This window comes from Vanessa tameamea, chromosome 19, assembly GCF_037043105.1.
Source record: "Vanessa tameamea isolate UH-Manoa-2023 chromosome 19, ilVanTame1 primary haplotype, whole genome shotgun sequence".
Classification (NCBI taxonomy): Eukaryota; Metazoa; Arthropoda; class Insecta; order Lepidoptera; family Nymphalidae; genus Vanessa; species Vanessa tameamea.
In genome coordinates this window covers 8,275,865-8,301,472 of record NC_087327.1, presented here as the reverse complement: position 1 = coordinate 8,301,472, position 25,608 = coordinate 8,275,865, and the positions used below count along the sequence as shown (strand labels likewise).

The following is a 25,608-nucleotide window of genomic DNA, read 5'->3' as shown; positions in this document are numbered from 1 at the left end:
TACTTGAAACTTTACACTACACTGGATTGTATCAATAGTAATTTTAATCGGAAGAGAGTTCAGATTGTAACATGTATTTTATGAGGTTCGTGGGTAATCGCGTATCAACATATGTATGTTATCAATTAATTAAATAAAGAGTTACTATATACAAAACTTGATTTATATAATGGGATACAATTATATTCTCTATATGGTCTAATTAATCTATTAATGTGTACACTACTTTAAATGAACAAGATCTTTAAAATATAGTGTTTGTGATCTTATTAACACTCGCAGTTGGAATCTTTTCACGTGTGTTAAAGGAGTATTGAAGTTTGCACCATCATAAATATTTTTGTGTGATTTGTCTATACGGACACGGCACAGACAAATGTTAATTTCACACAAATGTCAATTCACAGGTTTTGTGGCAACAATTTGTACTTTTATAACATCAAATTTACAGATATTTATATACTTGCAATGTTTGTTTGTTTGTCTCTGTTATAAGTTGTAAGTAAAATTAGAATCACTTATTTTTAACCTACTGAGTTGAAGTTTTATTTATAGAAGTTGAATGCATAACAATGTATTTTCATGACAACCATGACTTTAATCCATGAGGCATTGGTTTCTGTCAGTGTGTATTGGATTCAACAGCTTAGATAAAATCTCTAATATTACGTATACAATTTTCCTTTTAGTATCAAATTAATTTATTATACTGTCTACATTGCTGTAACTTACCGCTAGATGGAGCTGGTGCATAAGCTATGACTTAAGCTGCTGGATTTTGCTACTATATTCTAATTCTACTATGTGCTCATACCCATAAAATGTTTTTTCTGGGTGATCATTGGACAGAACGTTATTATAATCGGTTTTTTCTCAATGAATTCACAGTAACAATTCGCAAGTTAGGAAGTTGGTAGTTCTATATAATCCTTTTGCCCTCGATAAACGTGATACAGCCTAAATATAGCCTCTGCAGCCTGACATTTTGAAGTCAAGCCAGATCTCCGTCCCATCGGATTATGAGAGCAGAGGAACTGTGTGACTGTGCAACTGTGTTTGCGAGCTAATTTGTATGTAGTGCTAGTCTGTCACCCACGTGGTCAGGAAATTCAGTAAGGACATAACTATTACAAGAAAATAAACATTTATTATTTGATTATAAAAAAAATGTGTTACTATACTTAAACTTTCGTTAAAGTAAACAACGTAAGTAAATAGTAAAAATTTTTATTTTAAATAAAAAATATATTGTACTCGATTAAAAGTAAAATGTAATGTACACCATTTGTTTAGAATTTTCTAACGTATTTACATATTTATTTACATTTTAGTAGACGATAAACATGTTTGGACAAATTTAATACTATTCATATTTAAAAAAAATACTACTACAATTAAATAGTTCAATTTATTTTAATTGTTCGTATACTCAATCAAAACATTAAAAAATAAGTATTATATTAAATTTAAATAAATTTACTGTAATTTTTCATCAAATATAAATAATGTTTTGGTAATTTAATACAGTACTTTAAATAATTAATACTTAAATTTTATTAAAGTATAAAATAACAAATTATACTTAATCATCAAATGTCTTTAAATTTATTTTATTATTGTGCTAAATTATAATCTTATTTATTTTAACGTAAATCTAAACATTAAATATAATTATTTGGTATTCAGTAAATTAATATTAATTGTGCTATTATTTTAACATTTTATTGACATTATTGTTAAAAACAAAATATAGTATCACACTATGCCAGACAAAATTTTATAAAATATCTTCTTTATTAAAATATAATAATACTATGATTATTGAATTAGGAGGAAGAAATACTAAATTAACTTTTGATAAAAATATAAGTAAATAAGCCAACTGCAACTAGCATACAATTTGAATAGCATATTTACAATTTTTTCTATAATCTCTTATTCTAAACTGTTTCCAGTTAATATTTATAATATAAATAAAATAATGTATTATCAATATTCTTATCATTCTTTAAAATTGTCATGTCTTTTCGTGTTTTTGTTGATTGTGTTTAAAATAATCTTTTAATTTTCGTTCTATGAAATAACTATCTTAATTTTAAAATGATTTATGTTTGAGGTTACAAATAATATCTTATACATTTCGTGTTATGTACATGGATCATTTTACAAATGGTATTTTAATACGATATAAAATTGTTATATACAAAATATTCTATACGGTATGACGTACCCCTGTTTCCATTTAAATTAAACTAGATTCACTACACACTTCTAAGTCGGGGCTTCTTCTATTTGGTCGAGAATTGTTTTTTTTTCTTGAGTCCGATTTAAAAGAAAATCCAAATCGTCGGATATCTTGTTCAGCATACGATCCGTTTCGGGCGAATCGTAGGCTTTATTCCACTCCCTGTTCACTTGCTCTATATCAGACTTAGACTTGTGATCCTCTTTTAATTCCATAGATGGAAGCGAGATGCTAGATGTGAAATCGTTTTTGCTCTTTTTGAGACAACTTTTTATCGGAGGTGACGTTACTTTGGACACGTCTGGATTCGATTGCACGCAAATCGTACAAGCTTCTTTGGATGTGTCGAACGTTTTGTCATAGGGTTCGAAGTCTACAGAACAAGTGAGGAGGGGAGCGTTCGTTTCTGTTGGGGGAGTTTTGAGGACGCCTAACTCTAAGCATAATCGGGCCCTGTATTCTGGCTGAGGATTAGTAGGTGTACGAGAATTGTGGGGGACGAAGCGAATGGGAGAGTGGTTACTATGAGGGACTAGGTGGATGGGGGAATGAGGAGCGGGCGTGACAAGAGATAGTGGGGAATGAGGATTGCGAGGGATGAGGTCGCAGACTGCATGCGTGGTGGTAACGTGGTGTGCCTCATACCGATGCGGGCTCAGTAAAGAGTCCTTATATTCGACGCAGCGGACTATGTCAGCGCGGCTGTCGGGTGTCGACTGTCGCCTGTAAAATGGTTTGAATCTTTCTTAAAGTCTTAAGTGAAACATTCTATTAAAATGTTTAAAGTAATATAATTGCTATTCAATTTTGAGCAAACAACAACCCTCTTATCTTGTAAAAGCAATTCTGATAATGGTATTCCTCTAAAACTAAGTTTGAGGTAATACATTTATAGGTTCAATGGTATATTCACTAATTGGTTAAGCAGGGTTTTTAAATTGAGTTGCCAAATAAAATTGTAGCTCTTTTGTAGGCAAAAGCGGCAAGAAGTAGGCCGCTAAAAGAGAAAAGTGCTAGTTTTTACTTATTAAATACATCATGATTTAGCCCTACTTTTTATTACTGAGACTATTTGATAAATTGATTATTTCTCATTCCTTCTAAAGTATCCTAGCTTTTTTACCTAACCACTGATCAAAATAAGTAGTTTTTGAAGGGTTTGAGGTGATAAAAGGCGGTACCTGTGTAACCTGGCCGGACTCTCCAGACCCGGAGCTCTCCAGTACGACGTGAGAGGGGACACGGGTGAAGAGTTAGACTCCATTAGGCCGGCTCCACCTCTACTTTCCACTTCGCCTCCTTGTTTTATGTACACTGTTTTTGTAATTTTAATCAGTGTAAATTAATCTTGATATTTAAATTTCGTTTAAAAGATATTGCTCATAAAGTTGAGGATTAGCAGAATGACTTTGAATTAAATGCATATATTTGTTAACTCACGACTAAGAGATGTATCACCAGCAGGGGACTCCTGCCAGTCGCGGTGTGAGGGCAATGAAAGTACTTTCCTCGCCGATTGTAGGCACTCCTCATCGCGAATGACGTAGCATATGAGCATCGTTAAACCCTGTAAAAATTGATTACCGTTTGTGCATCTTTTCCTCTAACCTTACACCGGCGCTTTTGGAACGAAGTTCTTTTACACGGCTTAATTAAAATGAGCCAGCAAAATTCATTACTTAAGAGAAAAGAGTTACGCACCACCAGTGGACTTTTCCCTCTCTTTTTATTATATATGTTTTAATGTAACAATTTGTAAACATATTTCGTGTTATTTTTATAATTCACGCGGGATATTTGATAACTATTTTATTTATTGTGATTTAATTATTCTCAAACGTTTTTAATTTATTCCATTGTGTCTGTTATTTCTTACATAATATATAGCGAAAAAAACTTCGTTTCAGCAAACGAAATGTCTCTTTTTTTTTAAAGTGACAAATTCATGAAATCATTTCCGTATGTTTACTTGAATGACAGAAATATATAATTAGTTTTAACTAACCGTCGTCTTCGGAGTAATAGGAATAGGTGTGAATGCTTACGTTGGCGAGCGCGGCGACGGACAGCGCGAGCACGTGCGCCAGCGAGCGCGGGCCCGGCTGCGCCCACCACACGCCCACCGCCTGCGCCGCGCTCGTCGTGCCCAGCACCGCCAGCGTGTGGCGCACCACGCGCGTCCTGCCGCCCACGCGATACGGATTAGTATAGTCATAGTAAGCGGAAGAAGTGACAAATTTTGGGTTCCTTGTATAATGAATTTCAATTTCAGTTATAAAGTATCAAAAAACATTAGTATCAGATGTTTGGACAGATAATATGATGAGTGGACCGATACTATGCTGAATCTATCCAATAACGAAGTAGCGTTTCAAGTGCCGATTGCATATAATTATGTGCAAAATAATAAATACAGAGCTTAAAAATTACCTATCTCGTAGATAGGTCCTTCGCTCAGCCGGGACCTTATGCGTGATGGTACGCAGCCTGAGGGCGGCGCAGACGGCCAGCGCGAAGCACAGCATGGCGAGCATGGCGCAGCCCGCCGCGCACACGGCCTGCGCCGCCGCGCCGAGCTGCAGCGGGGCGCCGCCCCACAGTCGCGCCGTCAGCCACGCTAATGTGCACACTCCTGGAAATTTCATTACAATCAATTTTTTTACTTAAAGACTTTGCCTCAATAAAATCGCAAGTCTAAAATACATTTTAAGGTCAAGGATGTTTTTTTTTTAATTTAATAGTATAGTAGCAGTGTATAAGGAATTACTACTATTCCTGCTTACCCCTTAAATTAAGTTTTTGCTAACACTGGGGGCGATAATAGCTCGAGCGGTCAGGATTGAAGCTACGATTTTTTACATCGCGTGGCCCGTTAACCATTGCGCTATTGATGCCTCATTTATATTAGCATCAAACGATTGCGCGTGTAAAATTTGTTGTGACAATATTATAGATGATTCTGCGCATATTCACCTGCAAGTAGAGCGACGGACGGCACTCGCTGCGCTCGGCCCGCCAGCTCGGCTTGCAGGAGCAGCGGCTGCGCGCACAGCGCCGCACAGCCCGCGCACCAGCACGCCGCGCAAACCCAACCAAGAGCGCCGGGACAAGCTTCTTCCTGTATAAATGGGAAATAATAAGTCAGACAAGCTATTCCACACACTATTATAAATAAAGATTATAAGAAATAAAATTAGAGTTGTTATTTATTAGTAAGTAAGTTATCTATTACTGTATTGCTAAATAGAAAAAATAATTAATATTAGTTTTAAAGGTTAAATGTTATTGTTGGGAAGGCAGTATTCAAATCAAATCAAAATATACTTTATTCAAGTAGGCTTTTAGAAGCACTTTTGAATCGTCATTTAACAAACTATATTATCATAAGTGAAGCTACCACCGGTTCGGAATGCAGATTCTACCGAGAAGAACCGAAAGTCAGTAGTTAGTCTTTCTTCCTCTTTCAACATTTAAAAATACAAAGTCGTGTTAGTTAAATACAATTATATACGTATGTTATATATCCTGCCTGGAAGTCAACAAGTATTAGCTCCAAGCTTTTTTATCATCTATATAATCTTGTATTAAATAATACGCCTTCTTTACCAAAGTATTTTTTACAAATGATTTGAATTTATGAAATATATATAATTCATGTGTAAAGTACCTGTCTTGTATCACACTCTAAAAGCGTCAGGACGGCGGCGGAATGGGTTCCCGCCGTCGCCGCCTTTAAAAGCACAGGTAGCCTTGCCTTCCTTCCTGGCACCAAGCTTAGCAATTGTAATGCTGCTGCGGCGAGGCACATGGCGCCTCCCAAACCGACCGTTATCTTCACAATTCCTCGGAGATCCTTCTCTACGTCTGTCTAAAGGGATTAATATATATTACATTTTATGTAATTAAAAATACGTTACGTATTCTACCTTAAATTTATAAAATGATGCTTACAAGGGTAGACCTGGCGATGGTGAAGAGGCCATAAGTTCCGAGACCACGGCAGCGGCAGGCGACATGGGTAGGTTCCGGTATCCGCACCTCACAGGCTTTGGTGACCCATGTGCTTGGTTCAGAGGTCGTTCGTAAGCCACAAGCCAATTTAGAAGCTGAAAAAATATATACTAAAGTAAACTATCGTTGACAAAATTCAATAGTCTTGACTTGTATGCTAGAATTGGTAGAAATATTTAGTTATAAATTTAAAGGTAGGTAAAAGTAGGAAATGTTTTCTTGTATTATTGTAATACTCACCTATGGCGGTGTAATTTTTGGAGTGGACGAACAGCAGTGTGACAGTGTGATGCAGCGTGACGTCGACGTGGCTGGCGGCGAGCTGCACCTGCGCAGACGCCAGCCGGTATTCCACTTCGCGACCGCTCCTAGAATATGACGCGCTACACACACGTCACGGGGGAGAGTAGCGTCAAATAATAATAAAATAAATAAAATAATCAAATTACTAAAAAAAAAAAAAACAAAATACAACAGAAGTATAAAAAAAAGATATTCCAAAAACAAAAGTCCGAAAAATCAAAGAAAATTAAATTACATAAGACTTTCTTTCCCCAGTACGTTTTTTATTTCTTTAAAAAATAATTAACATCAATTTATAATATGTTGAAATGTTACAATACATATATTTCTATATAGTAACTACAAGTTTATGTTTGAAATGAATCGTTAAATATAATTTTCTGGTCTGAGAAATATAGAAAGATTGTCTATTAAATAAGTTAGTCTTACTTAAATTCTATAGATCTCCTCAGGGACGGAAGTCGGGCAGCTATGTTATGGTACTGGACGGCAACGACCGAAGCATTCCCAGTTCTAGCCACCAGCTCCACACCTGTCGACGTTAGCAGCCATTCATCGGCGCTGGGATTTGGTGTGAAGGTGAAGTGCGCCGCGCTGTCCTCTCGCACTTGCTTAGTCTTCACTGCGAACTCTTGGTAATGAAGATCGAGATTGTCTTTCATAGCTGCCGTATCTACTACTGCGTTTTGAAGGTCGTAAATTTTCTGGAAAAGTCATTGGTTCTTATAAATTTTAGTAATTCAAATGCATTTTTTACAACCTTATTGTTTTTCTTAATTAACCTAATAATAAAAGATTTTTTTTTTGATATGGCAAACGGCCTATAACGTCTCTTTTGTGTATTTTGATGTTTTGTTAATTTATTTTTGTAAATAAAACAACCTTATAATTATAAAAAAAATGACTAACTGTATTATTGATTCCTTTTAAATATTATGTTCCGAGTTTAATGGTTAAGATTAAGATGGTTAAGATGTATTTAATAAAAATAATGTCCAAACTCCTTTTTTAAGAGAGAGGAACCTTTAGCCCATTAGTGGGACATTTATAAGCTGTTACTTTACTTTTTACCAACCTCCTCATCCAAGAACGCGTCAGGATGTTTAAGCAACGTATCATAAATAATCAGAAGGTGTTCTACGCTGTCTTGCTTGTCTTTAGGTTTTCCGGCGGAAGATTGTAAGTATCGTAACATTTCTCTTGCATGCTGAAGTGGAAGAGTGCCTTCTCCAGGATGAGCTGGCAAAGATCGTAGAACCGCCCCATACTGATGGGCTACGTTCGAGACGTTATCCCAGGAATAGCCGAAGGATATACGCGTGAACTGTAAAAATTACCCATTATTTATATACAATTTAAATATGGGTGACGATGAGATGGCCAAGTCGATAGAACGCTTGCCGATGATAGTGGGCACCTCAGAATTTTTATGGGCTTAATTTGTGTGTATAATTTATCTTGTGCACGGCGGTGAAGGAAAACATCGCGAGGAAGCCTATATGTATAATTTGAATGAAGTTTTACCACATTTATATACCAAACCTGAGCGTCTCTCCGATATTGGTCAAGTCTGAGACCATCACATAGGCAAAAGGTCTCTAGAATCTATTTTGGAGATAGGAAATATCGCCAGAACACTGCTTGCACCCGGGCGCTTCTTATGCTTAAGGTGGTTAATAAGAATGTATATTTCTAAAAATGTATGGAATTAGTATTGCTTGAAGATAATCTATTTCAAGCCGGTGCTAGGATTTGATGATTAAGAAATACTTATAAAATATAATTAAATTGAATTTCGATTCTTTTACTCGATATAAAAAACATACAAGAGTAACTTGATAAATTTACCTGTTCATGAATGTCTTTTAATGAATCAGCGACGCATCCAGAAAAGTCTGGAAGATTCCATTTTACACCATGTTGAGTTGTTTTCGGTTCACAAAACCTAACAAATATAAAAACTCATGAATAAAACTTAAACAATTCGAAAGTAATCTAATTTACTGACCAGTTAATATTTCCAGGAATTAATTTAAAACTTCCGAAGTTAACTTTATTAGCAGTTTAAAGCAATTGAAAGACTTAAGCGAGGTTGCTAATGAGACAAGAAAACTCATTAAGCAATAATTCGGTTTTATGATAAATATTTTTTTAATTTTTTTTAAAGCCTATAATTTTACTTTTATTTAAATAGCAAGGTATAAAATGTGATTTTGAATAAGCTATTTAAGCGTTATCATTATTCGTTTTTAGTTAAAAGATGATTGATTATCTATCTGTATGCTCTTTAAGCAAAACTCTTTTTTATCTTTATTGTATTTAAATTATTTAGTGCATGTGGTGGTCTCCTATAATTGAAGGAGCACAAAACTTGTAACCCTTATATTGTTTAATTTTAAGAATATGTATTTAGTGTGTATCTTTTGTTGGAGACTCGAGAATTAAATAAATAAATAAAAAAAGATAGTAGATACATTGAGATTCCACGTGCCTTGATTTTATACAAATTACTTCGGTGGTGTAGGTACACATGCAAATTTGCACGTGTATGAATTTCATAATAACTTTTGTGCCTTGTGTATACCATTGAAGCATTACGGTGAAATACGATGAGATATATAGTTGTGTTCATCATTAAGGATATAATTTAATCCCTATGTTATTTTTGTATTATTTACATAAGTGCCTCAATAGTAAATAATTCTCAGAAATAAATATATTGTTTTATTCAATATACTAATTACATATTAATTAAATAGGTTAAAAACCGAGCTTGTGTCCCAGACGCTAGACCATAATTAGTATACCTGGTTGATTCTCCGTTATGTCCCGGTGGACAAGCTGCAGATGCGTGAGCCCCGGGAGCTGTCTTCGGCCATCGTAGACCATGAGAGGCTTCGCTTTCACATGCTTCATCTTTAACGCCAAGTGCCCACATAGTTACTCCCTTCGCATTAGTGCCAGCTACTGAGGAGACTTGACAACGAAACTCGCCAGATTTCTAGAAATAAATCGAGATGATTCCGTAAAATTGGTATATTTTTTGTCTTCATTACTGTAACTCTACCCTCGTAATGAGGATACGGTGTGTTATTGAATTTTATATCATAAAGGCGAATTTTTTTAATTAGCCGTTATAATATAGTTATAATAGGTTTTGTGATTTTAGTGAGTAATTAAGAAAGTTTTATTATGTCTCAAAATTTAGATTAATCGTCGATTTTAAAAGTAATTTAATTAATTTACGCTTTTCCGTGAAATTCAAAGTTAAGTTAATTTAGATAACATACTCGTAGTGTTAAGAATTCGTTTACTTTGGAGTAGGGCTCTGTGCAAGCTCGTCTGGATAGGGACTATCTACTCATCGCTTGTTCTATCTACGAACAGCAATTTAGCATATTTAATATTGCTTTAGAAGTTTGCTTTGCCGGTTAGAAGGTTGAGTAAGTCAGCGTAGAAGGTTGAGTAAGTAAAAGACGGTTAATATTTCTAACAGTGGCTATGTCTATGAGCAATTCTGACGATTTACTATCAGATGACCCATTAGCCAGTTTGCCCAGTTTCGTGTTTATTCAGATCTGGATATATCATTACACCAATTTCCTTAAAAATGATCACGAATTGAAATTTGAATATTCAAATAATCTTGGTCTCGACTGTTAAAAAAACCATTGTGCCATCTGCATGTTTTAAGCCGTAGTAGTGAGCTTAATTAACTCGCTCATCCTCCAAAGGTGAAGATCCTTGTTCGATGGTGGGGATGAAAATTGTTTATCTTTTTATAAACCGTTTTTCTTCTAATAAAATGGACATTGTACATTATTTAGTGGATCAAGTACCAACCTGGACATTATATAGTTTCAACACACTCCCAGCAGGGTATAAATCCTCCCATACTTCACGTCCTGGTGCTAACGGGAGAAGCGACCTCTCTCTCGCCCAACTAAACCCCAAAGCACCGTGAACTCGTCCAGCGCCAGCCAAACATGTGATGCTTACATTATCACCCTAAAATTTTGTTTATCGGTGAGTTCATTTGATCGTACTTTACAAGGTCAGCTATCAAAGATTAAGAAAGACACATTGATACGACCAATACAGACAATAATACCAAAGATTCAGATTTGATTGTTTGTGAAAAGAAAATTCGCATAAATGTTAAAATTTGTATACAATCGTATCGTCAGTTTTCAATTTAATACAGCTTTCGTTTTTCCTTGTATGACCATTTACAACTGTAAATGACGCTTCAAAAGTGCTTGTATAGCTTGTATGTTACTTGATTCAAGTATTTTTTATTTTTGGCGGATGTTATATTTGGAGCTCGTATAATTTATTCATTTGATATATTTAAATCAAATAGAATAAACAAAGATGTAATGTAAAAGTTACTTTAAGATTCTTAAGAGGGAGATCAACATACTGTAATATAGTCTATACTAATACAGAGGTTGATGCAATCCATAAGACAAATAAATTCTAACATAGCTCAAAATATTTTATGTGGATAAGAAACATTTGAAAGGTGCGTATAGTAAAAGAAATAAAAATAAATTTTGAATTGAACCTTCATTGATCATACAACACATCGATTTTAAAGTATGAACTAAAAGTTATAAAAATATTTTAGGTGCGTTTTTTATTTTCTGTAATACATTTTACTTACCTTATTTACGGTGAGAGTCGAAGGTACAAGTCGTATATCAGGAGGTCTAAGTATAGTCAGTCTAAGTGCACTACATCTCCTTCTTCCAGCGTCATCTGCTGAACATGACCATCTTCCGCTATCAGATTTCTTAGCTTCTGATATACCAAGTACTGACATCCGTCGCCCTAACGCATCTTCGGCTACGGTTCGTGTCCAAATGTCCCTGTAAATTTTGAATACATTACAGTAAGGATATATAGGAGGAAGATGGTGTAAGGTATCACTACAGGTAAGGTATCACTCGTCATATATTCTACCGTCAAGCAGTAATATTTGGTATCGTTGTGCAATATTTTTGTTGTTTGCAAGATGAGTTAGACAGTGCAATTACAGGCTCCTGGGTCAAAACATCTCAGTTCCCAAGACTGGCCCATTTGCGATGTGAGGAATGGTAAAAAATTCTTACGGTTCCAGTGTCTATGCAGCGGTGTTTCCACCTACATAAGTCATAAAAAGACACCACCATTGATGTCGCATTACACACGTATCTATATTAATAAATAAGGAAATTTATTGTAGGATATTTTTTTAATATTTTGACTTTTTAAAACATTTTATATATAAGGTTTCTATTATGACAATTCACCTTGTTGTACCATTAAAATTCACTTTGACTCCATCTTTGTACCAGGTAAACGCTATTTCTGGTGATCCATACGCCATACAACTTAGAATAAACTCGGAGCCTTCCCACACTTCCGGGCGCTGGTTCACGATCAATGCCTGCAATAAAAGAGGAAATTTACATGGCACTACGAGATATGTTGGTACATTTTACTGCGTAATGAAATTTTTATGCCTCAATCTATGCACTGTACGATATTTTACGAGTTTCTTATTACATTTTGTCGGATTCATTGACAGAGTTTAGCCGGTTCAATTTTTTTTACAAATATATTTTTTATTTGAGTTATTATATTAATAAAAATCCACATAAATATATATCATATTATGTATGTATAATATTTTTTTTATTGGCGCAAAAAGCAAATTATCTAAAAAGAGGTTTATATATACAACGTTATAATCCTTTATTGTTTTTTTTTTGTAATTTGTGTAACAAAAATTTGTGTAAAAAAAGTAAGGATAACAATTTCTTTCAAATATCAAATCAATTATAAGAGAAGGAGAGGAATTCATGTTTAACTAAACTTAAATTAAATAATTATAATAATAAAAAAAAATTTATATCTTTAACTCATTTTTAACACAGTAATACGCAATCAATTCAACGCGAGTGTGCAAAGTTTTAAGGAAATGAAACAGTGTTAGATTCTATTAGCGTTTTAGCTAAATTCTTCTCGGCCATTATAATATATGTGCTAATTCAGGTTAACGCGGTGTTTAGTGCAGCTGGCTATGAGCCAGTTTGAATTAAACTACTTTAACAAGGTACTTAATTATCATTAAATTTTCTCTTGTTATATAAATTTTGATAAAATTTAACGTTAACAATATCATTTTTTTGTAAGGGATTATTGGTATTCATATAGATCACGTGAATATTAATCGATAATTTTGGATCCAAACCCGAGTATGTATCACTCAGTTTTCATGTGCTTAATTTGTGTTTAAAATGCATCTCGTGGTCAGCGGTGAAAAAATACATCGTGACGGAAACCTGTCTGGAAGAAAACCTGCCACACGTGTATCTAACAATTCCCATTAGAGCAGTGTGGTAGAACGGCATGAACTCCAAACCTTCTCCTCTAGTGGAGAGGAGGCCTTAGACCAGGACATTTCAATGTGACATTAATATTATTTATTAAAATAAAAAAAAAAAACCAATTTGCTTAATTTCAAGTCGTAATTGATTCACGCATATTTCATTCCCATTAAATAAAGTTTCGACATTTTACCGCAATCGTGTAGATATTCTCTCAGCCTGTTCTTAAACTTGCATATAGTAAATAATTAAACTTTCGACGAAGCGACATCAGCCGACGATGGCGAATTTTATAGCCGAGTTAAAGGCGAAGTTCTGAACTTTTGATCTTTTTAATGTAATAGAAAATGTTTTACCGCAGTTTTACACAAGTTTTAATGTTAAATCCTATTTTAACTAGAATACAATTATGGTTTGTATATTTTAAAATTGGGGCGCTTGCCAAACTGTGATGTTAAAATATTATATTCAAAGTTTTAGACTCTGTTAGTTGGTCAAAATACAATTGAGAACGCGTTTTATGTATGTATATTTTATTTTTAACGACGCGTGTTTTAATTTTTGATATTATATAGCGCTTGCTTTATTTAAAAGTACTTGTAAAAGGTTATTAGACTAAAAATATTTTCAGTTTATTCTATTGCTTTTTCTTTGTAATCACAGTCAATCTTATCAACACAGACGCTTTGTCCGTGATTTTGATGTACATATTACGTTTTCTATAATTTCCTTTTGTGAAATTTTGATGTTCCCGGTGTTGGTAGTTTTTAATTTAATAATCATGCGTAATGATTATAAGGTGAATAAGGAAATTTAATTTGATTCATTACAATCTATATTTCATACATTAATTTTTTTTTTAACTAATGAGATATAAGCATTCGCCAACCGCATGTTTACTTTTTACACGTTTAATTCAAATATTTTCTATTACACCTAAGACCATTGTTTCGAATTGCAAATTGTAAAAAGTTATATTATCTAAACAAAACGTTTAAAATGAACGCACGATGAATTCTTTGTGACACTGAAAAACTAAAGTAGTCGTTACTTTTTTAAATTATAATAAATTAACCAACATTTTCATTGTTTGTATTTTCGAGATGCTTACACGTCATACTATATATTAGTATAATTATAACCGAGTACAATAGTACAGAAAAATATCGAAAAAATAATGCAACTTTTTCAAGGCATAATTGAAACAAATAAGTGTTATGAAAATGCATCGGGAAGCAGGTGGCCATGTTGTACACGTTGCAATAAATATTGAATGCAACTATCTAACTTTTTACTTATATTCCTTACTGCACAAGTTCGTGCGGAGGATAACTCCGTGGTAAGAAATTATGGTGTATTTGCGTTTGTATTTTATCGTACTTCATATTTATTGTTAGTACCAAGTAAATTTCTTTTTATAAATATTATATTTTTATAAAATTATATTTAAGTAAAGTTTTGCTACACTTTATTAACGTATAAAAAGTAAGGATGACAATTTATCTAATCTTTGAATCAAATTATGTCAATATGTATCTAGGAAAAATATTAATTATATCGTCACGGTACAGAGTCTTGTGATGTCACTCTTCTAAGTCATATTCATAAAAAAGGAATGGCAATCCGGAACGAAAGTATTCGTTTATGTGTGCTTGTACGTGCTCTTAGTAACTAAAATCCAGTCTACTCCTGAGAATTATTTAATGATGAATGAGTACTCTCTTTACAGGCTCGATTCGAGTTTGGAACTCTGGATTTGCAGATTTATAAGACTAGCTATTACAAACTAGACAAGCGAGCCAGTTAAAACTATAAAGTACAAGGTCGCGTACAAGTGTGATTGAGTTTTATTGTGTGTGTGTGTAGATGTCAGGTACGCCTGAAAACGTGTATACTATTTCATGGTGATTGGTTGAGTGGTAGAGACGAGGAAACGTATTTATAATATTTGTGAGTATATACAAGTCCGGTGACGATTTAAAAGTAAAGTTCTTAAATGACAATATGCCTAAGAATCGAAAATACACAGTAAATGAAAAACAGTTATGAATCATGTTTGAGAATGAACGAGAGTTTATATTTTCGTATTATAAGTATTATCCACAAATAACAAGATTGAATCTCGTTTCATTTGAGTGACACGACTTTATCTTTGTAAGTACAAATATAACGGAAAACCGACATTGCAGCCGCCATAAATCTCAAGGGCTTTGTGTGAAATCGGTAACGTCTCGTCTACCCGCTTGTCGTTCACAATAATTCACTGTAGTTTACGAAGCGGCGATAAAGCCTCGAAAATATTTTACAAAGTCAGTGGACAATGAATGCGGTGATCCTGAACTTCATTGTACTATAAGTATGTGAAGTCTTTCATTCATTCACCATTCAGTGGATTTCATATCTTTATTTCTTTGTTTTTAAATTTACACTTAAACGTCACTTACATAGTAAATCCAATTGAACTATTTGAGACTTTTTTTTAAATGTTTACGTCTTTGAGAAATGTCTCCCGCACTAACTTAACGTCGACGGGGTTACGATGAAAATCACGAAGTAGATCGATTTGGTCGATAAGACCGTTTGCATTAAATGAGATGAGGATCTGGAGCGAGGCTTTAATCTAGCGCTGGTCATTGGGGTGGCTGAGGGCGATGATCTGTGTAAACAGATCTGCGTATATCAGGAAAACTATTTGAACTCATTAAGAAAGGATTTTTGGATTTTACCACTTCTAAGGGGGGGGGGGGGGGGCAACGGGGTTTTTTATGAATTTTACCTGCACGAGTCAGACAACTAGTCTTACATAACACATATGCTCAAACGTAAATTTTAAGGATATTTTAAATGAGAGGGAAAATAATAGCCTCAAAATATTAGCATTTTTATAATTTTAAATTAGCTTTGATTAGAGCCGAGTGGTCGACCGTTTTTTTCTCACACCGTAAAGCTTCATTATGTAGTTTCCAATCACACAACTCCTTCATTTCGTTCATACAGCTTCATTATGCAGTACACGTCGTGTATTCTTTATGTATATTATTTTTGTTTATGTTCTTAACGTTTTATTATAATTTTAATGTTATTTTAAGATAGTATCACTTTTGATATTATTTGTTGTTGTTTTAGTCTTCTATTTTTTTTGGTGTTTAGAAATAAAGAACTAAACATATTAGTCTATTAAATTCTGTAGCACTGCGTCTTCTTCAGATTTATTTAGGAAAACAATATAAATATGAATATTTTTATATAATTTCATCGATTTGCACAGCGAGCGCCATCGAGGCGACTCGGTTAGTGAGTCTCATCTTCAAATAAATATAGAATTTAAATTCAAGTGAATTGAAAAATTTTATATCACCGTACGAAATACATAAGTATTGCGATTCTAAAGTTTTATCTAAATATATTGGTAATATTTGTTTTTCACGAGTAAGTGGTTTTGAGAGTTGTCAAGATCTTATTTTAATAATTTTTAACTAATAATTCATGTTTGTTCTCAAGAGAAATATTAGTACCATACAGTTAGATAAATATTTTTTATAATACACTAGCTGTGGCCGCGACTTCGTGCGCTTTGTTTGAATTTAAGTTTTTTGGATATTGTAGCGTGATTTTATTTTTATTCTATATATAATTCTAAAATTAAAGTACTCCTAAGTTACTCCTTATTACATCCGCTATCTGCCAGTGAAAGTCCCGTCGAAATCGGTTCAGCTGTTCCAGAGATTAGCCGGAACAAACAGACAGACAGACAGACAAAAATTGTAAAAAATGTTATTTTGTTATATGTTCCGTGTATACATACATACACATTTAGTAAAAATGGGTTATTTTAATATTACAAACAGACACTCCAATTTTATTATAAGTATAGATTTGGAAATTGATAGTTTCTTTCTTAAAATAATGATTGTTTCAGAGTATATTGGTGAATGTTTACATGACTAAGTTTTTATGAAAATCCTGCTTTTAAACGATAGATCGATGAGCTCGGATTCCGATGAATATTTTTATTATTCCGACTAAGCAGCAAGCTGATGTACATGTAAACAGGGATAATAACTTACGTGTAAACTAAGTGCCGGTTGCATATCGAAGTGCAGCGTGGCGGGCAACAGTCGTAGCCGGTCGGTGCGCGAGCGCGTAGCGGCGAGGCGCGCGAGCGCTGTACGAAGGGTACCCGCCTCACGCCGTGCGCCCCACACACGTAACCACACGGTTCGTGCGCCGGACGCTTCGGGAGAACTGCGAATACGGTTTCAACATATTAACTTACTTATAAAATAAGCCGTAAAATTCGGTACAACACTACATAAAACCGTTGTCTCAAACTATCACGGAACGACAGCAGTACAAACCAATAAAGTGTCCACATTAAACAAAATAACGAGGTAAATAACATACCTTATATTTAAAATTTCGATGTCATCGTGTAGCGTTATATTAGAAGCCCTCAGGTAATTTGTGATCTGAAACGGAAGTAATAGTTACAATTCAAATCTCGTGTTTTATTAAAATGTATTAAACAACGATATGACTTAACCGTTCGGTTTACCTGTTTAACGATTTGTTCAGATAAATTGGAATCGCCTTGGTCCATTATTTGTAACCTCGTTTCAAATCGGGCGGACGCTAAAAATACGAAAATCATTTATTATTATCATCCATAGAAATATTTCTATATATTGAGTAGACTTAGTGGTTTTTTTAAGGCTTGAATATTGCTCTGTAAATTTTTTGTAAACTAGCTATACCCTGCTATGTGGCTTCAAGTGCATTTACTTTGGATTGCACAAAATGTAGACCTTCACTAAATGTCTCTGCTGGGTTGCAACCCTCTGCTAGGATAATGTCAGCTCTCCTTAGGAAAATAAACATATTGTCCAACTTTGTACTAAAAATATGGATAAGTGATTAAAAATAACAAAAAAAACTTATTTCTCCAACGGTTAGGCTATAACATTGGCGTAATAATCTGTGACCTCTCAGCACAGATAAAAAGAAAAACAACTTATTCAAATATTTATAAGTATCTACGTTATATTATTTTAAACAATGTTTACAACTGAATAGTTTCTTTAACTTTTCAAATCCGCTTCAGCATCTCCCAGGCCGATTTAATTTGATAAAAATGCGTTTGTTAAATAAACTACATAATATTACACGACTAACAGTAATGGTTAACGCGGGTGAAATAGTCGGAGCTGCTTTTTTATGACCACACACATAAATATATACATACATATGTGTGGAATCATATACAGTAAGGTCTATTGCATGTAATTACTTATACTTACAAACATCAGTGTCCTTGGGGTTGCAATCGCATGAACTTCCTTTCCTGCAGCCCTCAGAGCACTCTTCAATTCCGCACTCTAAGAAAAAGTAATTTTTTTTATAAATAAAGACACCAAAATTGAATTTACATATTTAATATTTTGAACAAATCAAATACATAAAAATGTAGATTTAAACTCAGGTAACCTGAGTATTACTTTTACTCGGTTCTGTCATATACTTCATTAAGACGTGTCGTCAAACGTGGTCTACATTTGACGAAACGTCGTAAAGTATTTTACAAATACTTTAAGACGTTTTCGGCACAATTTTCAAGAAAATTAAGGCGAAGGCGCGGCCGACAACAAGTCGTATATAGATACGCAGTTAGTTACATAGTCCCCAGTCAGCTTACAGAAACAAACCCAGCCTATTCAGTATCTCCAGTTTAAAATAGGTAGTTTATAATATTTACTGCTTTTGTCAGTCAATATATTATATATTATCTATATTCGAATTTTATTCTTATTTAACGTTTTTACTAACAAATTAATTATTTAAGTATTTTTGATTCGTAAGTTTCTTGTAAATGAAGCTCAACTGTTTCTTTTACTAACTTAGTGTTCACTGAAGAATCAACTATTTATTTGACTAACGCTATAAAAACAAAGGGCGTTAATATATAATTGCTCTCTCGCAATAAATACGTCGTTAAACGGGAATGTAGGAAAACACCTACATCAAGCCGCGAGATTGTTCTTGTTTTTCCAAGATAACCTCAAACTGTAAGCTGATGTTTACTACCGCCGTTTCGTCCAAACGTTCATTAGCTGACAGCAAATTGCCGCCACGGACGAGGTCGAAATGAGGAAATGGTAAAGAAAATGATGATGTTGTCTCACAGAATCGTTGAACTAAGGAGCCATTGACAAATTGGGGTTTTCAGAATTAGGCCTTAAGGTATGCTTTTAAGATTTATTATGTTCGAAGTATCGAATTTTTTTTTTTTTTTTAATGATGAACGTAGTCTTATAACAGGATACCTGGTTAGTGATCAACACTACCTATAGACATTGGCGCCATATTATTTTTAATAATTTCTTATATCGCCAATGTGCTGCCAACCATGGAATTTAAGATATTATAACTATACACTGGCTCACTCACCCTTTAGAAAGAAACACGACAGTACAAAGTATTACTGCTTGGCGGTGGAATAAACAAAAATAACATGTTTTTTTAGGCCAAGAACGCAGAATAACTCACCAAATTATTGCAATCGGATGAATAGTTTAGGAACATAGAGGACAAACATGCTAACATTTTATTTTTTAAACTTTTTTGTAGAATAAACAACACTGCTGAAAAAATTAAAGTGCCCCGAGTAGATTGTATATTCCGTCATTAAATGTATAATATCATAAAAGGGCCATATACATAATTGCTCCTAATTTAGATGAGAAAACGCTTGGTGCAAAATTGTTATTTTTTTAGAGCGCTTCATGACATTTTTTTATTTTTTGGTAATAAAAGTACTGTTGACACTTAAATCTTTATTTTATATACATAAACCTTCTGTATCATCATCCTCCTCCTCCTGCCCTTATCCCAATTTTACTTGGGGTCGGCACAGCATGTCTTCTTCTTCCATACTTCTCTGTCGGACGTGATCTCACAAGTAACATTCTTTCTAACCATATCGTCTTTCAAACAATCCATCCATCGTTTCTTGGGTATAAACCTTCTGTATGTGTGTACGTAATTGAACTCCTTCTACTTGGTGGTAAGGCTTTGTGCAAGCCCGTCTGGGTAGGTACTACCCACTCATCAGATATTCTACCGCCAAATAACAGTACTCAGTATTGTTGTGTTTCGGTTTGAACGGTGAGTGAGCCAGAATAACTACAGGCACAAGATACATAACATCTTAGCTCTCAAGTTTGGTTGCGCATTGGTGTAATGTAAGGAATTGTTAATATTTCTTACAGCGCCTTTGTCTATGGGCGGTGGTGACCACTTACCATTAGGTGGCCCAAACGCTCGTCCGCCATTCTATGCCATAAAAAAAACGGTTGGTGTTTTGGTGTGTATATGAGTAGACATGACTCGATAGGTGGCGCTGTGATCGGGATCGGGATCGTTTCGTACGCTGTTATTCGTTACCGTCGACCACGAGATGAGTTAAAAACTGGACGTGATAAGAGTAGCTATAAACATACTAAGCACGTGATAACTTAATGGTGCTTGTCCGGGTTTGAACCCGTAACCAATTAAGTTGAATGCATTCCAGCAAATAGGTAATTAAAAAGCAAAATCGCTAGTAAATAGATACTGACTGGTATGTGTTATGTAGAGTAACGGACTGTAAATTTTCCAAAGTTGAGCTAAGGCCTCTTCTCCCATTGAGGAGGAGGTATGGAGCTCATTCCACCAATCTTCTCTAATGCGTAATGATGGATATACGATCATCGGTTAAGATGCACGCGTTCTAACCACTGGGCCATAACGTCTCTTGTGTTATGTGTTCCATGGCAATTAATATGTTACCACAGATACTATAAGAATTAGTAAGCGAATTGGAGCTATAAGATTGAAGAATTGATCGCGTTGGAGAGGAAGCACTATTTGTCAAATTAATCGACTGCGTGTTTTGTGACTCATTGAATATTCTTGACATTGTTTATGTTAAGAACAAAGGGTTTTAAGTGCTTGGAGAATGTAATTAAAGCTAAATACGTTCCTTTGCGGAGAAACAATTATTGTAATTTATTATTTTTTTAAATGTAGAGCGACAACTACGTCGTGTTATTGTTGTGTTGTTATTAGTTTGGTAAATTATTATCTTAAAAATAGAGAACTATTCATTTAAATCATATACCGTTTATAAATATACAGATGAGGAAAAATGTTTAAGAGAGTTAATTATGTATTTCTGTGAAAACATTAAATACTGATTTATATGTAATTGCCGTTTTTGACTTTACGTATAATTTAATTTTGTTTATATTGAGCTTTCTCAATGTCTAGATTTTGATATTAAACAAAAATGTATTGTTATTTGGTAGTAAAGTTCTATTCACTCACGGAGGCTCGCCCCTGCACAGAAAATTATCGGCATCTATTATGTGTTCTTGTTAACAAAGTAAAGGATATCCTATGAGATGTCTAAATCTAAAAATAACCTGGTATGTCTTTCAGCCTTGTACAGAACTCTCAATGCGCCACAATTATTTTTTTTAATACCTAAAACCTAAGACAACCTAACACGCGGGCGAAAACTAGTAAACTATAAAATTCAAAGAAATAAAAAGAAGAAATTTTAATCTTTTTTGATATAAATCGCTTCGCTAACGACGAAGCTATCGGGGAACATAGACAAACAAAATGGACGAATCGATAATTCTCCTTTTGAAGTCGGCAAAAAAAACTGACGAAAAGAGACAAGAAATACATAAAATCAAATAGAAATACGTTAATACAATTCTATACAAAATTATATTCGATTTGAATTTAAAAGTAAAATACATCGGACCTTAAACAAGTACTTCGTTAAGAATTTAAACAAACCATTTATTATTAAAGCGCTTTCTTGTTCGTAAATCCTCGCGAGGAAATGAACCTAATTATATCGGAATGTACTTTCAGGGTGATTACGAACGATTTTTTTTATCATGACGCTTGAATTGAAAACGTGAGGGTCCAGTAATCTCTTTTTTATTTTTTTATTTCTTGGTCATTAAAATGAATGGAAATATTATGTTGTGTTAAAATAACCGTATTTATAGAATGATACGCGTATCTATGGAACATGTCATAAGTTTTTATATTATTCGATTTGAAACATTAGGTACTTTTTTATAAAGAAGTTTCAAATTAATCATTTTATGACATACAGGTTTCGTCACGATGTTTTTCTTCACCGCCGAGCACGAGATGAATTATAAACACAAATTAAGCATATGAAAATTCAGTGTTTCTAGATTTGACCCCGCAATCATCGGTTAAGATGCACGCAATTTGATGGTAGTTCGCCCATAAACATGAATAATATTAATCTTTTCTTACAAAGCCAATGCACCGCCAATCTTGGGAACTAAGATGTGATGTCCCTTTTGCCTGTTACAGTGGCTCAATCACAGTTCAAACCGGAACACAACAATATTAAGCATTGCTGTTTTGCGGTAGAAAATGTGATAAGTGGATGGTACTGGTACTTACCCAGATGGCCTTACACGAAACCATCAATTATTATCAAAACCAAAACGTTCTTATTACAACCGTTCGTTACAGTTTTTATGAACCATTGTTTACGAACGTTTAATCAAACTTTTTGGAGTTCGGAAACAAATCAAATTCATTGGATTCGTTTGAATTAATAAAGCGATCCATATAAGTGATTACTTTCAAATAACTGCGAAAGTTAACCCGTGCCTTTTGTTTGATTCGATGTAGAGAAATGGATTCATTTGCGAAAATTTTAATGTTTAATTTATGAGATTTGATATATTATTTTTTTAAATGGACAACGGATTAAAAAAAAAGTGCTTCGTTGTAACTTTGATCGATGTGTTAATAATAGTGTATTTTTTCCGATCAGAATCAGTTCTCAGAAGTTTTTTGGATTAAATAAGGCATATAATTATAATATACAAGATTTACCGTGATAAGAGAATCTTGGAGCATTCCTTGAATTTAATTATAAATTTAATATTGTATTTCAATTGGTGGAAAACTTACACCGAGTCACTATTAAATTAAATTCCTGCTTTGAGCATTATGTATGTGCATAATGAAGACGAGACAGACAGTCTCTTCTCTCTCTCGTGACTCTTCAGAATATTAGAGGGATAAGGGGCTCTCGAATATCGCGTTCTAGACGTTCATGTAATTTATAATGTGTATGCTTCAAAGAATAAATTAACGCTAAGTATCATCTTTGTATAAACATAAAATACACGAGGTTTTATACATTTTTAAATTTGAGGTTATTCACGCTACTAAGATTTTATTGGGATTTATCGCCTAGAATATCCTCGTAAGTACTCAGATCTGGATTGCAGTTCATACACCATCAAGCCGCTGATCGCATGTTAATTCAGGTCGATGTCAGGCGCGGTTCGAGAGGGCATATCGTAGGGATCATAGCAAACATCCCATAATTGTATACGTCAAATCGATGTTAAAACGTTCCAAGAATGATAGACGATAATCTGACAAGTTCAGCTTTTCTAACTATTCATCCAGAGATACCCCGTTATACGTATAATCAACTAGTTTGTCAATAAGAATAAGACTTGTTTTAGAATTTTATTCATAATTTATTTTATACTTATTATAATAAAATTTAATTTAATTTTTAATATATTAATTTAATATGAAAGATATGGCCCCCCCATTATTTGGCTGCGACCGAACCGAGTTGATGTATATACAAGTAGTAGTTTTCTTACGTTTTTCTTTATCTCTTATTATGAGATAAATTATTAACTTCATGAATTAAGTTATTTCATCACGTCTCACTTAAATGTCACTACGACAAATAATCTCCTTTTATTCTCTTCGAAATCTTTATTTCAAACATCTTATATTGTAAATAAATTTCAGACTATGGTCCATATTATTTCCGAAGGAACGTTATAGCATTTTCCCCACCCTGCACCTGTTGACGGCGCGAAGTTAGCGCTTGTTTAAAGTAAAATATGACGTCTACTGACGCTGCAATCGTCTCCAGCTGAGATATTGGAAATCTGTTACACTAAAGCGCAGTTGGAGGCTTTAATATTAAAGTCTTTGTGACAATAGATCCGTCGGAGTGCTGTAAACTGAACCAGGTTTAGAAATATTCTTTGAGCACAAGTTTAAGAAAGGATATTATTCATAGTTTTATTCAAAAATTCAGTTTAATCAGAGGAGTCACAAGCAAAACACATACATAGAAGGACCACAAACGTAAATATTTTAAAGAAAAATTTTAAAAGTTATGTAATTTCTTTAAAATAAGATGCATAATAATATCAATATACATATATAATTTAGCAGGGTTTCTGTGATTATAAAAGTGGTTTATCTTTTAAATGCAAACAACATTTATCGGGTACACTACCCGTACCCGTTCTGTAGGTTTACATTTCTGGACAACACGGTCCAATAAAATTATTTCAATATGCACTCATTTTCCTCTACCGCACATTTAACGAGAAATGTAGTCAAATATGATATTACTAACAACGTTAATTTCGTCATAATTTATTAATGACAATTTAAGAATACACTAAATCATAATAACAAATCAAATCAAAATAAAAACAAGTCAAAATATAATTTATACGTGCATCTCCTCTGTATTATTTCGCTGATTACACGTAAATATATCAGCGGTTGAATTTAAATTCTACAGCGAATACATTATTTTAATGCTATATATTTTTTTCTTAACGCAAAGTTTTCTATGAATCGATGTAATGATGTTTGGTGTTAATTACGATGAACTTTAATAGGAGTTGGGTTTCTGAGTTCCCATTAAGAGATTTTTTTTTGGCTTTAGTACTTTCTTCTAGTTATTCCTATAATTAAAATATATCTCGTTTTTATTTACACGTATATATTACTATTTTCTGTCCACGTCTTAAACGTGTGTGTGTGTTGGTTGATATTAGGATCTATGTATGTCCTTTTCTGGAATCTTGACAACGTGTATGCGAATTGTAATAATGGTCAGTTGAATAGTTATGACGTGAAAGCTTAACACTTAAATAAGCACAATATTAGACGATACAGCTCTAATAAGCACGAATGAAATTGTTTCTTTTCTCCTCTGAATATTTATGACAGAATTTTAATAATTCTGGATAGGTATAATATTTTATTGTAATTATATTAATAAGTTTTATTAAGCAACTATGCCTACTGATTTTTTTTACGTATTCTTCTTATTTAATGTTATATATTATAAGAATACATAAATATGTTAAAGGTATTGCGTGTATTTTAAGTATTGTTATACTATTAAATAATTTCCATTGCTGTCCTACCATTAAAAATATATATATGTTATAAATACATATATAGCACAATTAATACATTAGATATATGATATAGTTAGGAGATTCGTTTATCGGCGTTGTAAAACAAGGATACTCTTTAATCTAAAACCGCCATTTTATTTGTGGGCTCTCGGACAGTAAGGTAAGGTCCATAGCTTATTTACATATTTAAATAGAGTCGCACAACAGAGAACTCTGGTGCTTGGTACAGAATGGTAGCTGTCGAGGCGATTTGTGAGTGGTTGCAATTTTAACTTGGAACGGTAAAAGTATTTTTGTTTGTATAGGTGATTGGTGTTTTATTTTGGTGTTAATGTTATGTAAATTAATTTGAACATGAGTTTGTATTTTTGTT

The 25,608-nt window shown here is 33.6% G+C and overlaps 2 protein-coding genes across 3 annotated transcripts in view; one reads left to right on the top strand and one right to left on the bottom strand.

Annotated features, from left to right (window-relative positions):
- The window catches only part of Red (red Malpighian tubules), a 68,397-nt gene that overhangs the window by 16,694 nt on the left and 26,095 nt on the right, over positions 1 to 25,608 (top strand). The gene's annotated exons all lie outside the window — the stretch shown is intronic.
- The window catches only part of LOC113399404 (uncharacterized protein), a 519,786-nt gene continuing 495,389 nt past the window's right edge, over positions 1,212 to 25,608 (bottom strand). Inside the window, exons 6-25 of one of the 2 annotated variants that reach the window (XM_026638525.2) lie at positions 18,231 to 18,308; positions 17,489 to 17,565; positions 17,338 to 17,402; positions 17,001 to 17,178; positions 11,854 to 11,990; positions 11,226 to 11,430; positions 10,403 to 10,567; positions 9,367 to 9,560; positions 8,408 to 8,504; positions 7,635 to 7,883; positions 6,989 to 7,263; positions 6,497 to 6,639; positions 6,197 to 6,351; positions 5,913 to 6,113; positions 5,219 to 5,363; positions 4,676 to 4,877; positions 4,291 to 4,426; positions 3,686 to 3,812; positions 3,427 to 3,559; positions 1,212 to 2,968 (exon numbers count right to left, since the gene is read on the bottom strand). In XM_026638525.2, coding sequence (XP_026494310.2) covers positions 2,272 to 2,968; positions 3,427 to 3,559; positions 3,686 to 3,812; positions 4,291 to 4,426; positions 4,676 to 4,877; positions 5,219 to 5,363; positions 5,913 to 6,113; positions 6,197 to 6,351; positions 6,497 to 6,639; positions 6,989 to 7,263; positions 7,635 to 7,883; positions 8,408 to 8,504; positions 9,367 to 9,560; positions 10,403 to 10,567; positions 11,226 to 11,430; positions 11,854 to 11,990; positions 17,001 to 17,178; positions 17,338 to 17,402; positions 17,489 to 17,565; positions 18,231 to 18,308 — 3,659 coding nt within the window. In that variant the 3' untranslated portion in view covers positions 1,212 to 2,271. The remainder of the gene's footprint in view (positions 2,969 to 3,426; positions 3,560 to 3,685; positions 3,813 to 4,290; positions 4,427 to 4,675; positions 4,878 to 5,218; positions 5,364 to 5,912; positions 6,114 to 6,196; positions 6,352 to 6,496; positions 6,640 to 6,988; positions 7,264 to 7,634; positions 7,884 to 8,407; positions 8,505 to 9,366; positions 9,561 to 10,402; positions 10,568 to 11,225; positions 11,431 to 11,853; positions 11,991 to 17,000; positions 17,179 to 17,337; positions 17,403 to 17,488; positions 17,566 to 18,230; positions 18,309 to 25,608) is intronic. The other variant, XM_026638526.2, reaches the window with a different exon arrangement.